Source organism: Mirounga leonina, unplaced genomic scaffold, assembly GCF_011800145.1.
Source record: "Mirounga leonina isolate KUSES-001 unplaced genomic scaffold, KU_Mleo_1.0 Mir_177, whole genome shotgun sequence".
NCBI classification, from domain to species: Eukaryota; Metazoa; Chordata; class Mammalia; order Carnivora; family Phocidae; genus Mirounga; species Mirounga leonina.
The window spans coordinates 5,189,758-5,203,555 of NW_023270459.1; the positions used below are offsets into that span (position 1 = coordinate 5,189,758).

The following is a 13,798-nucleotide window of genomic DNA, read 5'->3' on the forward strand; positions in this document are numbered from 1 at the left end:
CACCTGCTTCCCACCTTACCTACCTCAGAGAATGGCACCTTGTTCATTCTGCTGCCCAGCAGGAAACCAAGTATCATTCCTGATTCTTCACTGTTCCTCACTTTGAACAACCTAGTCTTTTATTTTTTTACAAAAAGATTTTATTTACTTATTTCAGAGAGAGATAGCATGAGCAGGGGTGGGGGAGTGGGGATCGGATCTTAAGCAGACTCCCCGCTGAGCATGGAGCCCAACGTGGGGCTCAATCTTACAACCCTGAGATCATGACCTGAGCCAAAATCAAGGGTTGGACACTTGAGGCGCCTGGGTGGCTCAGCTGGTTAAGAAGCTGCCTTCGGGCCAGGTCGTGATCCCAGGATCCTGGGATCGAGCCCTGCGTTGGGCTCCTTGCTCAGCAGGAGCCTGCTTCTCCCTCTCCCTCAGCCTGCAGCTACCCCTGCTTATTCTATCAAATAAATAAAATCTTAAAAAAAAAAAAAAAAAAAAAAGCTGGACACTTAATCAACTGAGCTACCCAGGTGCCCTAAACATCCTAAGTCTTATTAAATCTTCTTTTTCTCCACCCTCCACTGGGAATGCAGATGGGTTGTACTTCAGATTATTCTAGCACTGTACAACTTCAAAAGGTACTGTCCCATATTGATTACAATAGGAATATCAGGTCCTAGAATGGTGCACAGCATACCCTCTATATCTGATCCTATAGACCACCTTTTAATGGATTCCCATTGCCTTGGTATAGCATCCTTGTCATGATCTAGGAAGTCTTGCCTGATGTAGCCTCAGCTTATGTTTCGATTCCTCTTCCCAGTCTCCCCTTTAATGAGAATTATTTCAGTTTTCCGACCTGAGACCTTCTGTGTACATGTAGCATTCATATCCCCAACCCAATTCTTTAAAGTCTTGGGTTGAAATGTCACTTCCTCTGGAAAGCCTCTTTTGAAACCTCATATTGGGTCTAATAACACTGTCTAATAACAATGTTAAGTCAACTTAGTCTTAAAGGGTTCTAATGCATCTGATCTTAATGTCGTAACACTCTGATTTTGACATTACTTGTTCAATGTCTGACTTTCCCTCTCAACTATGAGTTACCTACAAAGAGCTGGGACCCTATTTTCCATCTTACTCACTGCTGTATCTCCTATCAGAGTGGTGACCAGCACACAGCAGATGCTTAGTTACCTACTGAACAGACTGGAGATGTACCTGAGATTATGTTGGCATTCAACACTGCTCAAACTGGAATGGGAATAGGTATACGGACACAAGTCTGGAAAATACTGTCACTATCCATAACGGAATTAAGTACATTTTAAGCATAACCAAAATTGATTTTCTAAAGAAAAGTCTATAACAAGGAAATAAATGCAACAGGTTTAAGAATCAACCTATGATATCTCTTGCACTGAGGAAAAAGAGAGGAAACATAAACTGGAGGGAGTAGTAGGCCATTTGCGTAGGACCTATGCATTTGGAAAGCAGACAGAAGCCAGGAAAGATCAAGATGCAGGGCAGAGAAAAAACACTGTTTGAAAACTAAGGTATAAAATTAAATTGGCAAAATACGGTGATAAAGAAAAAAATTTAAAAGCAGCAAGACAAAAGAAGACAGTAACTTACAAGGGAAACAAACCCCTTATGGCTAGCAGATTTTTCAGCAGAAACTTTTCAAGCCAGAAGGGAGTGACATGATATATTCAAAGTGCTGAATGGGAAAAACCTGTGGCCAAGAATACTTTATCCAGCAAAGCTATTATTCGGAATAGGAGATAAAGACTTTCCCAAACAAAAAAAAAAGTTCATGACCATTAAACCAGCCCTGCAAGAAATATTAAAGGGGACTCCTTGAGTGGAAAGGACACCAGAAGTGGCAGTATGAAAGGAAACACAAAAGCAGTAAGAATGAATATTTCTGTAAAAAGTCAGCCAAGGAACTCACAAAATAAAAGGATATAAAGTATAACAACATATATCTAAAAGGTGTGGAGAAAAGGCATAAAGAATGGGTTCAGAGGCGCCTGGGTAGCTCAGTTGGTTAAGCGACTGCCTTCAGCTCAGGTCATGATCCCAGGGTCCTGGGATCGAGCAACACATGGGGCTCCCTGCTCGGCCGGAAGCCTGCTTTCTCCCTCTCCCACTCCCCCTGCTTGTGTTCCCTCTCACACTGTATCTCTCTCTCTGTCAATTAAATAATTAAAAAAAAAAAAAATGGGTTCAAACTTAAAACCACCATCAATTTAACAGAGACTGCTATATGCAGAAGAGATTATATACAAATCTAATGGCAAAACCACTAATAAATATGCAAAGAATAATGAGAAAGAAATCCAAATGTGTTACTAAAGAAAATCAGCAAGCCATGAAAGAAAGACAAAAAAGGATCAGAGAAAATCTTCAGGAACAACCACAAAAAAATGAAAACACTTGATGGAATGAACAGCAGGATGGAAGAAGCAAAGGAATGAATTAGTGACCTAGAAGAGAGTGATGGAAAGTAATCAAGCTGAACAAGAGAAAAAAGGCATTATGCAAAATGAGGATAGACTTAGGGAACTCAGTGACTCCACCAGACATAACTAACATTCCCTATTATAGGAGTCCCAGAAGAAGGAGAGAAAGGGGGGCAAAAAATTTATTTAAAGTAATAGTTGAAAACTTCCCTTATCTGGGGAAGGAAACAGATATTCAGAGATCCAGGGGACACAGAGAACTCCCATCAAAATCAACAAAAGCAGACCCACACCAAAACATACTGTAATTAAACTAGCAAAATACAGTGATAAAGAAAAAATCTTAAAAGGTACAGGGGGGGGGCGCCTGGGTGGCTCAGTTGGTTAAGCGACTGCCTTTGGCTCAGGTCATGATCCTGGAGTCCCGGGATCGAGTCCCACATCGGGCTCCCTGCTCGGCAGGGAGTCTGCTTCTCCCTCTGACCCTCCTCCCTCTCATGCTCTCTGTCTCAAATAAATAAATAAAAATCTTTAAAAAAAAAAAGGTACAGGGGGCACCTGGCTGGTTCAGTCAGTAGATAGAGCATGTGATTCTCAGTCTCAGTTTTGAGTTCAAGCCCCCATTCAGCATGGAGCTTACTTAAAAAAAAAAAAAAAAAGACAACGGTACAAGGGGAAAGGAAAAGTAGAAGAATTAACCTTTACTTAGAGATTTCTCTCAAATAGCAGGGGGGGAAAAGTACGCACAAAGTGCGACCTTCTCTTGACATCTGTCCAATGGCTTCAAACCTGTTAATAAATCCTTAAGGTCATCTGCTCATCTGGTAGGAGTGTATTAGGCAGTTCAAGAAAAGCTGAGAAATCTTCAAGTATCTATTATGATAAACCTGCTAGGGAGTGAAGGCAAAAGAAGTAAAAAGACTTTTAAACATAGACATGAATACCTAGCTGGCCTATAAATTAGATAGAGCCAATTAAAACAATCTTGTGGATTTCTCTAGAAATATTCAGCAGGCAAATAATATATACTAATGAAGAGGGATCTGACCAAGAACGAGAGGATTAGGGATTCAAGAGTAATTAAGTACATGTCAGATTCCCAAGAGATTTAAGCAGGAAAGGGATATAAGAGAAGATGAAAAACAGCAGGAACCAAAGATCAGTTAAAAGGAAAATCAAGAAGTTCAGTGTAAGTGAGGGAAGGAAAGCCAACCAAGAGTGTATAAGTGAGCCTCTCTATTTTAATTTCTATGAAGATGCTATATTGATTTATCATTAGCGCTAAAATTACAAAACCTAGGGGTGCCTGCACGGCTGTTGGTTAAGTGAATGCCTTCGGTTGAGGTCATGATCCCAGAGTCCTGGGATCGAGCCCCGCATCAGGCTCCCCTATTCAGCAGGGGAGTCTGCTTCTCCCCCTCCCCCTGCTCATGCTCGCTCTCTCACTCTCTCTCAAATAAATAATCTTTAAAATTCCAAAACCTGCTTATCCTGATGATATCAATCAACTTATTAAGACAACATTAAGCATAAAAAGCATATATTTCATGTACTATTTTAAAACAAACAGAATAATAAATCTATCCATAATTATGAAGAAAGTAAATCTAACCTTGGTAAAAAGTTTAACCGGATCATATCCAGTTGATTTAGCCCATTCCTTAGTGGAAATACGTTTAATGTCACCATCTTCGTTAGATGCTCTGGCTCTGGCTTCAGCTTCCATTGGTTCCCCTATAAAATGAACACCATTTTATTCTCAGCTATAGTAAATGTAGAACTAAGCTCTCATCTACCTTTGGGGGAAAAAAAGAGTCATTTGTGGAAGTCATCTGCACATGACACATTCGGACCTCAAAGAGAAAGAAAAATAATATGCTCATTAGCATCTTTTCCTACCTCAGTTTCTTAAGGCCACATGTAGAACAGTTCAAAATATGGACCTGTAATCAGATCTGGAAACAACTCTCTGCTCTATTTACTACATTTGTGACATTTCTGCATCTTGTCTTCACCAGTAAATGGGACTACTCTTTTTTTAAAACATTGTTTTAAAGATGAAATAATCCATCTTAAACACATAATATACTGTCTAACACAAAACAGCAATTATTTTTTTCTCCTCTTTGCTATCAATATTAAGATAGCAAAATAAAGGCAGTCCTCATTATATAAGAGAACATATCCCAATCTACTCACAGGAAGCTTCAGGGTCAGCTCTGTCAGGGGATACTTCTTGATCAGCATCTTCTTCCCCAAACAACTGGCTATAATAAGAGTAATAAATATTTATGTTCAACAAAATATTGTGAACAAATATTTACTTTTCCTACTTCCCCTCAAAACAACTAACTTAGAATATTCCAAATCTATAGGAGGAATGAGGAATAAATAATTGGCAGGCTAAATTTTAGTAAACCTATATTCATTCCTATCATCTAGGTTCTGCAAATTCCTATGTTAAAATCTTTGATCAAGACACAGGTGAGCAGCTTTTACATTTTACTTGGATATCATTCTAATGCCAGAATGATACTTGTGAAATACACCTGCAGCTAGCTATTAGAAAAACATTATTACACATCTGCTACATGCTGGGCACTGATCTAGGTGTAAGAATAAGCAGTGAGTAAGATGTTTTTTTCATGGTACTGTATCTCTTTACTACTAAAAGGCCTTCAGAAACAATATATTAAGCAGGAATTCTCCTCTGTTAATCCAGTTATCCTAAAAACTATTTAATAACACTTACAGGAACATAATGTTCCACCTTTCCTCAAGTACTTGACTTACAAGAAAGCTATCTTTTCAAAGGAATCCTTTGCAGTTAAAAAAAAAAAAGGAAAAGCTATCATCTCAAAGTTTCTCAAAACTCCTGATATACTCTATAAGAAAATGTCCACTTGTTTCCCAAAGTCACTGTATCAATTTTCACCCCAATGGCATGTAAGAATTCCTATCGATTCACTTCCTCTCCAGACTTAACATTTTACCAAACTACTGAGTATAAAATAGTATCTTGTGATTTTATTAATTTTCCATGTTAGTCATGAAGTTAAACATATCTTCATTTGCTTACTGCCTATGTGAGTTTCTCTTTAAGTGAAAAAATGCCTGTTCGTATTAATTTTGTCAGGTTGCCTATTTCTTGATTACAGGAATATATTCTAAGATGATATTTTTAGTTGACTTTATGTTGCAAATATTTTCTCATGTCTTTTGACAAGAGATATTTAATTAATTTCAATGAATCAATCCTTTCCTTTACGGTTAGCACTTTGTGTCGAGACATTGTTCCCTAAAGATTTTCCCCTATATTAGAAAGATTTTTTTTTTTATTATTTATTTGACAGAGAGAGAGACAGCGGGAGAGGGAACACAAGCAGGGGGAGTGGGAGAGGGAGAAGCAGGCTTCCCACCCGAGCAGAGAGCCTGACGCAGGACTCGATCCCAGAAACCTGGGATCATGACCTGAGCTGAAGGCAGACGCCTAACCAACTGAGCCACCTAGGCGCCCCTAGAAAGTTTTTTTCTGTTAACATCTAAATACTTACTCCATCTGGACTTAATTTTTATATATTCTTTAAAGTAGAGAATGTAAGTTTTTTCCACATTGATAATGAATTGTCCTACCTTTTATTTAATCCCTTCTTTCATCTGGGATCTCGTATGCAACCTTGGTCATGAGCTCTGCATTGTCCCAATGGTCTGTGTTTCTATCTCTGTACCAGCAACACACTGTAAGTTACTTTTAGCTTATATTAAACCTTGACATCTATTAGAACAAGTTACCTCAAGCTACTCCTTTCCAGGAATGTTTAAGCCTTATTCCATAAATTTTATAATAGCTGAACAAGTTCCAGTACAAACCCTGATGAGATTTTGATTGGAACTGCATTTGAATCTATAGATCAACTTGAAGACAAGTGACACACACACAATATTGACTTCCAATCCACAAATACATTCTTTCCTCTTATTTTATCCTTCTTTTTATGTTCCAATGGTTACTATAATTTTCCATATTGGGTCTTATAAATCAAGATTTATAAGTACCTGAGAGTACTTCATGCTTTTAGATGCTTTATTTTTAGGTATCTTTAATATTTAATTATACAATTTTATAGTGAGTTATCCATTTTTATATTTTTTAACTGCGTGATGCTGCATATAGAAATGTAATCTTTTAGTTGGTCATGCTGCTAAACTGTCATTATTTCTAATAATTTGTCTATAGATTCTTTGGAGTTTTTTATGCAGGTAACTATATTGTATACAAACAACAGTTTTGTTTCTTTTTTTCTCAACTCTTCTCCTGTATTTCCTTTTTGTCTTATTGTATGGGCTAGGAACTTCATTACAACACCAAGTAGAAGCAACAATAATGGGCATCCTCATGTCAACTCTGATTTCAAAGGGGATGATTTGTAACTTTTATCATTAAAAATAATGCTTGTATTGGTGCGCCTGGGTGGCTCAGTTGGTTGGGTGTCTGCCTTCAGCTCGGGTCGTGATCCTGGGGTCCTGGGATCGAGCCCTGTGTCAGGCTCAGCAGAGGTCTGCTTCTCCCTCTGCCCCTCACCCCCACTTGTGTGCACACTCTCTCTCAAATAAATAAAACTTTTTTAAAAATTTAAAAAATAATGCTTGTATTAAGTATATGGTTGGCAAATAGTGGAAATTTCTGACTGCTGGAGTGAGACTGTACAGATAATCAAGGGGAGGAAGCTAGAATGATCCCTGTAGTAATGGATTAGAGCTGGAGACACCAGTATGAATTCATATTTACCTTAATATACAGAAATGTTTATAAATTTGTGTATATATACAGATTAGCATAGATATGTATTTGCTCCGTTGGCTAAAAGAGCCTAAAAGATACAACAACTAATAGCATGCCAAGCATTCAGATCTTGGTTTCTAATGCCATTCTTCAAAAAAAGGAACCAGGGCGCCTTGGAGAAAGGTCTGATTCTACGGCAGGAAATAACATAATGAGCCTGGAACATCTAGTACCAGAAAGCAAGGAACTGCTCCCCAAACACCCCCACTCACATCGATGGCAGTATGTCTAAGAGCACAGAGCTAACAGAAAGAGCTCCCAGTGGCCAAAGCTAGAACAATCTGAGCAACAAAATATACTACTGGACTTAACCCGAAGTATAAAATATATTCAATATGAATGCAGACTGATATAAATGATGAAGAAATCAATAGATGGGTGAGAAAAGACAAACCTTCTAGGCAGAAGAACTCTAATTTATGTAGATACCTCTGCCCTCAAGGAAACAGAACACAGCTCCCATTCCTTAGGTGTGGGCTGCACACAGTGACTTCCCTCCAAAGTGTACGGTACAATAGAGAAGGGGGGATGGGGAGAGTAACTTTACAATGGAGAAACCTGACAAACACTACCTTAGTTAAGTGATCAAGGCCAACATTAACAGTTATAAATCATGTCAGTAACATATTTACTCTTCATACGATGTGATGAAAATGGCAATTTATCTACCTCTGTGATTTCCCTCCCAATAGCTCATAATAACAGTGTTAACATCAAAAAAAATTTCCCATAGTGGGCCATCCTACCTGACCAGCACTCTCAAAATTATCAGGTCATCAAAAAGGAGTAAAGTCTGAGAAACTATCACAGCCAAAGGAGGCCTAAAGAGACATGACAGACAACTAATGGTAATGTGGTATCATGGAACAGAAAAGGGACACTGGGTAAAAACAAAGGGCTTTCTGAATAAACTATGGACTTCAGTTAAATATGGTATCAATAGTGGTTCATTAATCGCTGCATATGTATCATACTAACAATGTTAAAAGGGAACTCTGTATTATCTTCTCATTATTTCTGTAAATTTGAAACTGTTCTAACAAGTAAAATCTGTTAAAAAGAAAAAAATGTTTGCCAAATAATGCTTACAAAATATATTTTTTATGAAATTTCATTGTTATACCATCATATGTGTACTTTTCTGAGTGCATACACATTATACCTTAATCAAAAAATAAAGAAAACCAATGTTTGCTATAAGTTTATAAAAGGTATCTTTTACCAGGTTGATAAAATGTTCTTATTTTATTAAGAATTTTTGGGATGGCTGGGTGGTGTAGTCGGTTAGGCGTCTGCCTTCAGCTTGGGTCGTGATCCCAGGGTCCTGGGATCAAGTCCCACATCCGGCTCCTTGCTCTTCTCCCTCTCCCTGCCACTATCCCTGCTTGTGCTCTCTCTCTCCCTGACAGATAAATAAAATTTAAAAAAAAAAAGAACAAGAACAAGAACAAGAATATTTGTCATGAGGGATGCCTCGGTGGTAATGGATTAGAGCTGGAGACACCAGTATGAATTCATATTTACCTTAATATACAGAAATGTTTATAAATTTGTGTATATATACAGATTAGCATAGATATATATTTATGTCAGTTAAATGTCCAACTCTTGATTTCGGCTCAGGGTTGTAATCTCAGAGTCATGAGACTGAGCCCGTCCGACTCTGTGCACCATGGGGAATCTGCTTCTCTCCCACTCTCCCTCTGCCCCTCCCCACACTCTCTCTCAAATAAATAAATTAAAAAAAAAAAAAAAAGTCTTGAAATTCTCCTTTTATTCTGTAATGGCCTTAAATGGTTTTGTTATCAAAAACATGATAGCCCCATAATGCAAACTGAGAAGTATTCAGGTTTTAAAAAATGTCTCTGGGACAATTTACTTAACATTATTACGATATAGTACTTGCAAGTTCAGTGGAAATCACCAGTAAATTCAGATAGGTTTGGTGCATTATTCAGAATTCAAACCACTTATTAAATTCCCCTAAGGTATAGTACTGTTCAGGCTTTCTTATTTCTTTTTGAGTCCATTTTTTTTAAGTTTTTTTTCAAAATGAATTTATCCAGGAGCACCTAAGTGGCACAGTCAGTTAAGGATCCCCCTCTTGGGTTTTGGTTCAGGTTGTGATTCCACGAATCATGAAATTGAGCCCCTTATCTGGCTCCACACTCAGCAGGGAGTCTGCCTGAGGTTCTCTCTCCACCCCCCCACCCCGCGCTCTCTCTCTAAACTAAAAAAAAAAAAAAAAAAAAATTTTATCCAGATCATTAAAAATTTCTGTATACAGGCATGGTCTTTTTATTGTCATCCTTTTGTTCTTTACTATCATTTAAATCTGTGCTGAGATTACATTCCCCATTTATTTCTCTCTCCTTTTCATGATTGAACTCACGAAGTACTTTTTTCCTCTTACCTCAATTACATCCTTCCCACTAATTTCCTTGGAGTTTATCCTTTTTCTAATTTAAATTGGGTCCTTAGCTCATTAATGTTCATCTCTCTTCATGTGTGTAAGCCTAGAACTTTTCTTCCAACTGCCACATTCAATGCATCCAAGTTTCACATGCAGTATTTTCATTATCATTAAAAAGTATTTTTAACTTCCATGATTTCTTTTTTAACCAATGAATTACTTCTAAGTATGTTTTTTATAATTCCAAATACACAGACTTGTATTCATTTAGTTATATGCCTGTCTCCAATATCAGGCTTCCTAAATAGTCCATGGTATATAACGGACATGCATGCAATATTGGCTGAATTCCGCACAAGCAGTAACAAGAAAGTTAACGGAGCGTCTCTTTGCCCTATTTAAAAGAATATTCCTCATAAATACAATCTGAGATATAAAAATAAAAATGACCCCATTTCCCATCGTCAGTACTGAAAATACACCCAGAAATATATATACTCTTACTTGAACAAATACTTTGCCCAAACGATGCAATGAATAGGTTCAGAAGGGGTGTTACGAATTGTACAGCCAGGGAAAGTTCTCTGGGTAGGTTTGGGATGACATTCATAACACTCAGTTACACCCTGCAAAGTCAGAATACGAGAAAAGTATTTATCCCATGATGGTAATTTCTCAACATCATAAAGTAATCATCATAAATATTCATTCATCTACATTCTAACTGGGTTTTATACTGTCAAGAAAATTTTAAAATATCAGTGACTCCAAAATCCTTACTTTACAAACAAGGAACTGTAACAAAAGTGAACTGAATCAATCACAGTCACAGCTAAGTCTAAGCCAGGATTCCTCTGACTCCGGCCCAGGAAACAACACTTACAACAAGCCAAAAACAAAATCAAAAACAAAAAGCCACACTGCACCTGAATATCAAATACAAGAAGTTTATCTTAATCACACTAAACAAAAGAAAAACTACTAGAAAGACGAACAGCTTTCTAACCAATTATCTCTCAAAGGTGTGGACCTCAGTTACTTAAATATTATTCAAAGCCTTACCTTATAATCTCCTAAATATTAAGAAAACTAAAAATAATTAATAATTTCAAGAACCACCTAGATACACAGAAAAATCCTAGATATTACCAAACAAAATACTTTTCATTTTGTTGAGCTAGGGTTACATTTTAATTTGCAATGTAAGGAGTCCTTGAGAGAAGTCTATGGCACCTCAGACAATCTTTCAAAACCATCAAATGAACATTCCTCATTTCAGCAATTCTCAACCTCAGTATTAATACATTACTAGTACCTTAGGATCAGGTTAACGAACCAAAACCTGCAAATATTGTTTTAATATAAATGACAGCAGACCCAGGATTTTCTCCATAATACCATTTCTGGTGTCCTTTCAATAAACCTTCTTGGGGGCAGCCATATGACAAGCAGCCATCCCTCAAATCACAGTGGATAAGAGAACAACTGCTGTGACCTATAAACAGACCCTGAAGGGCTCCACTGATTTAACTAAATTTAATACACGTTGATATTTACAAATCTTTGTAAAAGGATACTAAATAAGCTTCCAAGAGTATTTATCAGCTAAAACAAAAGAAGCAGAGCCACAATTTCCAACATGGGTAAACTGCCAAATAATGGACAAAAGTAGCAAATTTAAGTGGTAATTCGAATTTTGGTTTCAAAACCTGCAAAATGACTCTTCAAATGTATCTATGTTTAATTTCCTAAAATAACTAAAAGGAAAAAGATCACAATGCTGGATTTTATAAAACTGGGTTATGAGTCCACAGGTATTTATTTGCTCTATTAATCTCTAGTTTTCTCTAAATGTCTGAAATATTTCACAAATACAACAAATAGTTTCAAAGTACTCTTCAGATCTTTGAAGTCCAGACTTCAGATAAAAAGTAACTTTGGAGAAGGCAGTTTTATCATACACCAACTATGGCATCACAGGTAGTTTTATAGCTACAAAGTATTTTAAAAGGCAATGTCATTAAGCTTACCAGTCTAATACATAAGCTACAGAAGCAAAGTAGCACAGAGCTAGAAAGATCTCTGCCTATATTCTTTGTATTACCTTTATAGTATCTAAGTTTTATCAGAGCACAAAAATCCCTACATCTTGGATGGTGACCAGCCCATATCATATAAATCCAAAGTTTACTTCTTCCCTCCTTAAGGTCCCAAATAAGTATTTGGGAAGTAAAAACTTACTTTACCTTTTTGATGGTAGTTACTTGCCCAAGGTAACCAGCAGTTCCACTCTCAATAAGAGGAACATCAGCTGCCAGACACATCCTATTAACATGGTTGCGGGCAGCTGGAAGAAAAATACTAGTTAGCAGGAGTTTATGGGGGGAAAAATTAGTTACTTTAATTAGGATAACATTTACCCAAACTATTTTTTTTAATTTGTTATGTAATTTTCTTATAGCTATGACCAGTGTAATAAAACGGTTACACTTAAAGAGACTATTCACTAGCAAAATTCCAAACGTAAGGAATTTATATCACAAATTTACTCCAGGAAAAGCACACCTATAAATAATTTTTGGATTCTAAAGTGTCACCTTTCTCTTCTGTTGCTGTGTGCCTACTCTATAATCTTGGCTAAAACATTGTTTCAGTATGTTCTGAATCCTTACTATTATTCTAATAAAATTATCAGGTAACACATGGAAATGAATGGAGAATGGAGAATATCAACTTGGAACTACTAAGGCAGTTTAAGGCAAGGGGAATAAAGAGGAGTCTAGTTAAAAGTCATTCAGGGATGCCTGGGTAGCTCAGCCAGTTGAGTACCCAACTCTTGATTTCGGCTCAGGTTCTCAGGGTCGCGGGATTAGGCTCTGTGTCGGGCTCCATGCTCAGCACAGGGTCAGCTTGAGATTCTCTCTCTCTTTCTCAGCTCCTCCCCCTTCACTCGGGAGCACACTCTCTCTCAAATAAAATCTTAAAAAAAAAAAAGTCTTTCTGACCTTTCCTCATGCTTTGTGTTTTTTCTTTGGTATTTCAAGCTCAAAATGGTTACAAACCACTCCACAAATGTTGTTTTACATGTAGAACAATGACTGGCTATGCAGCACTTGATTATAAGAAACATTACCCCCTATTGTGGAAAGCTTAAATGGTCTAAAATATGTACATCTAAATAGAATCCAGCCTGTTATCTTACGGCACCCACCTATACCTAAAATAATTCAAGATCCATGGCATCTATACTAACTTTGACATCCTCTTGCCTCAGTCTTGAAACAGTGGTTTTACAGCCCCGATCGCACTTTAGAATCACATGGGAAACTTGGAAAAAATATGCTCAGGTGCCATTCAGAGAGAGTCTGACTTAACTGGTCTTGAGATGTGAGATACAGGCACAGATATTTCTTAGATCTCCATGTAAATGAAGGAAGTCACACTGTGCTTAAGTGATGGGATACTCTGAAACAAGCACACACCCACATACCATATGTAGTCACCCTCTTTAGCGATTTTAACAACTTCTATGTTCACACGTTTTGCTAGAACAGCAGAGTATGTGATAGCTAAATTCCTGCCTGAAACCAGTTCTAGTTAAAATTACAACCAACTGGCAAATTTTAAACCTAACCTTACTGCTCTCTAGATGTAACTCATAAGGAAATACTTTAAACACTAAAAGGCTGTGGAAACAGCCTTGTTACGGGGGAAGGGAAATACTTAGGAATTAAATGTATAAAATAATCTCACCTCTGTTATCTAAAGCATTCATAACCAATATAAATTGTCGAAAAAATTCCACATTATAGTCAGGGCTACAAAACAAAACAAAACAAAACGTCACCAAAACAACTGGCCTTATACCTGATCTTCACAGCAGAATACAGGGTCCTAAAAAGCATACTAAAGTAACAGTGCAAAAATAACTGATATTAGGGGTATGTATCATATAATAGGTTTGACTTTTTCGAAACACCAGAGCAGATTTCAAAGAAATAATTTCCCCTTAATCCCTGTGACCTGACATCCTTTTTGGTCAGCAATCTGGGGCCTAAGAGCACGATCTCAAACTGGCAGAAAGATGGC

The 13,798-nt window shown here is 37.2% G+C and overlaps 1 protein-coding gene across 2 annotated transcripts in view; it reads right to left on the bottom strand.

Annotated features, from left to right (window-relative positions):
* UBA2 (ubiquitin like modifier activating enzyme 2) overlaps nt 1-13,798 on the bottom strand; it is a 39,927-nt gene that overhangs the window by 20,764 nt on the left and 5,365 nt on the right. For both annotated transcript variants that reach the window (XM_035023477.1, XM_035023478.1), the window contains exons 4-8: nt 13,463-13,527; nt 11,956-12,056; nt 10,214-10,335; nt 4,653-4,720; nt 4,066-4,187 (exon numbers count right to left, since the gene is read on the bottom strand). In XM_035023477.1, the coding sequence (XP_034879368.1) occupies nt 4,066-4,187; nt 4,653-4,720; nt 10,214-10,335; nt 11,956-12,056; nt 13,463-13,527 (478 nt within the window). The remainder of the gene's footprint in view (nt 1-4,065; nt 4,188-4,652; nt 4,721-10,213; nt 10,336-11,955; nt 12,057-13,462; nt 13,528-13,798) is intronic.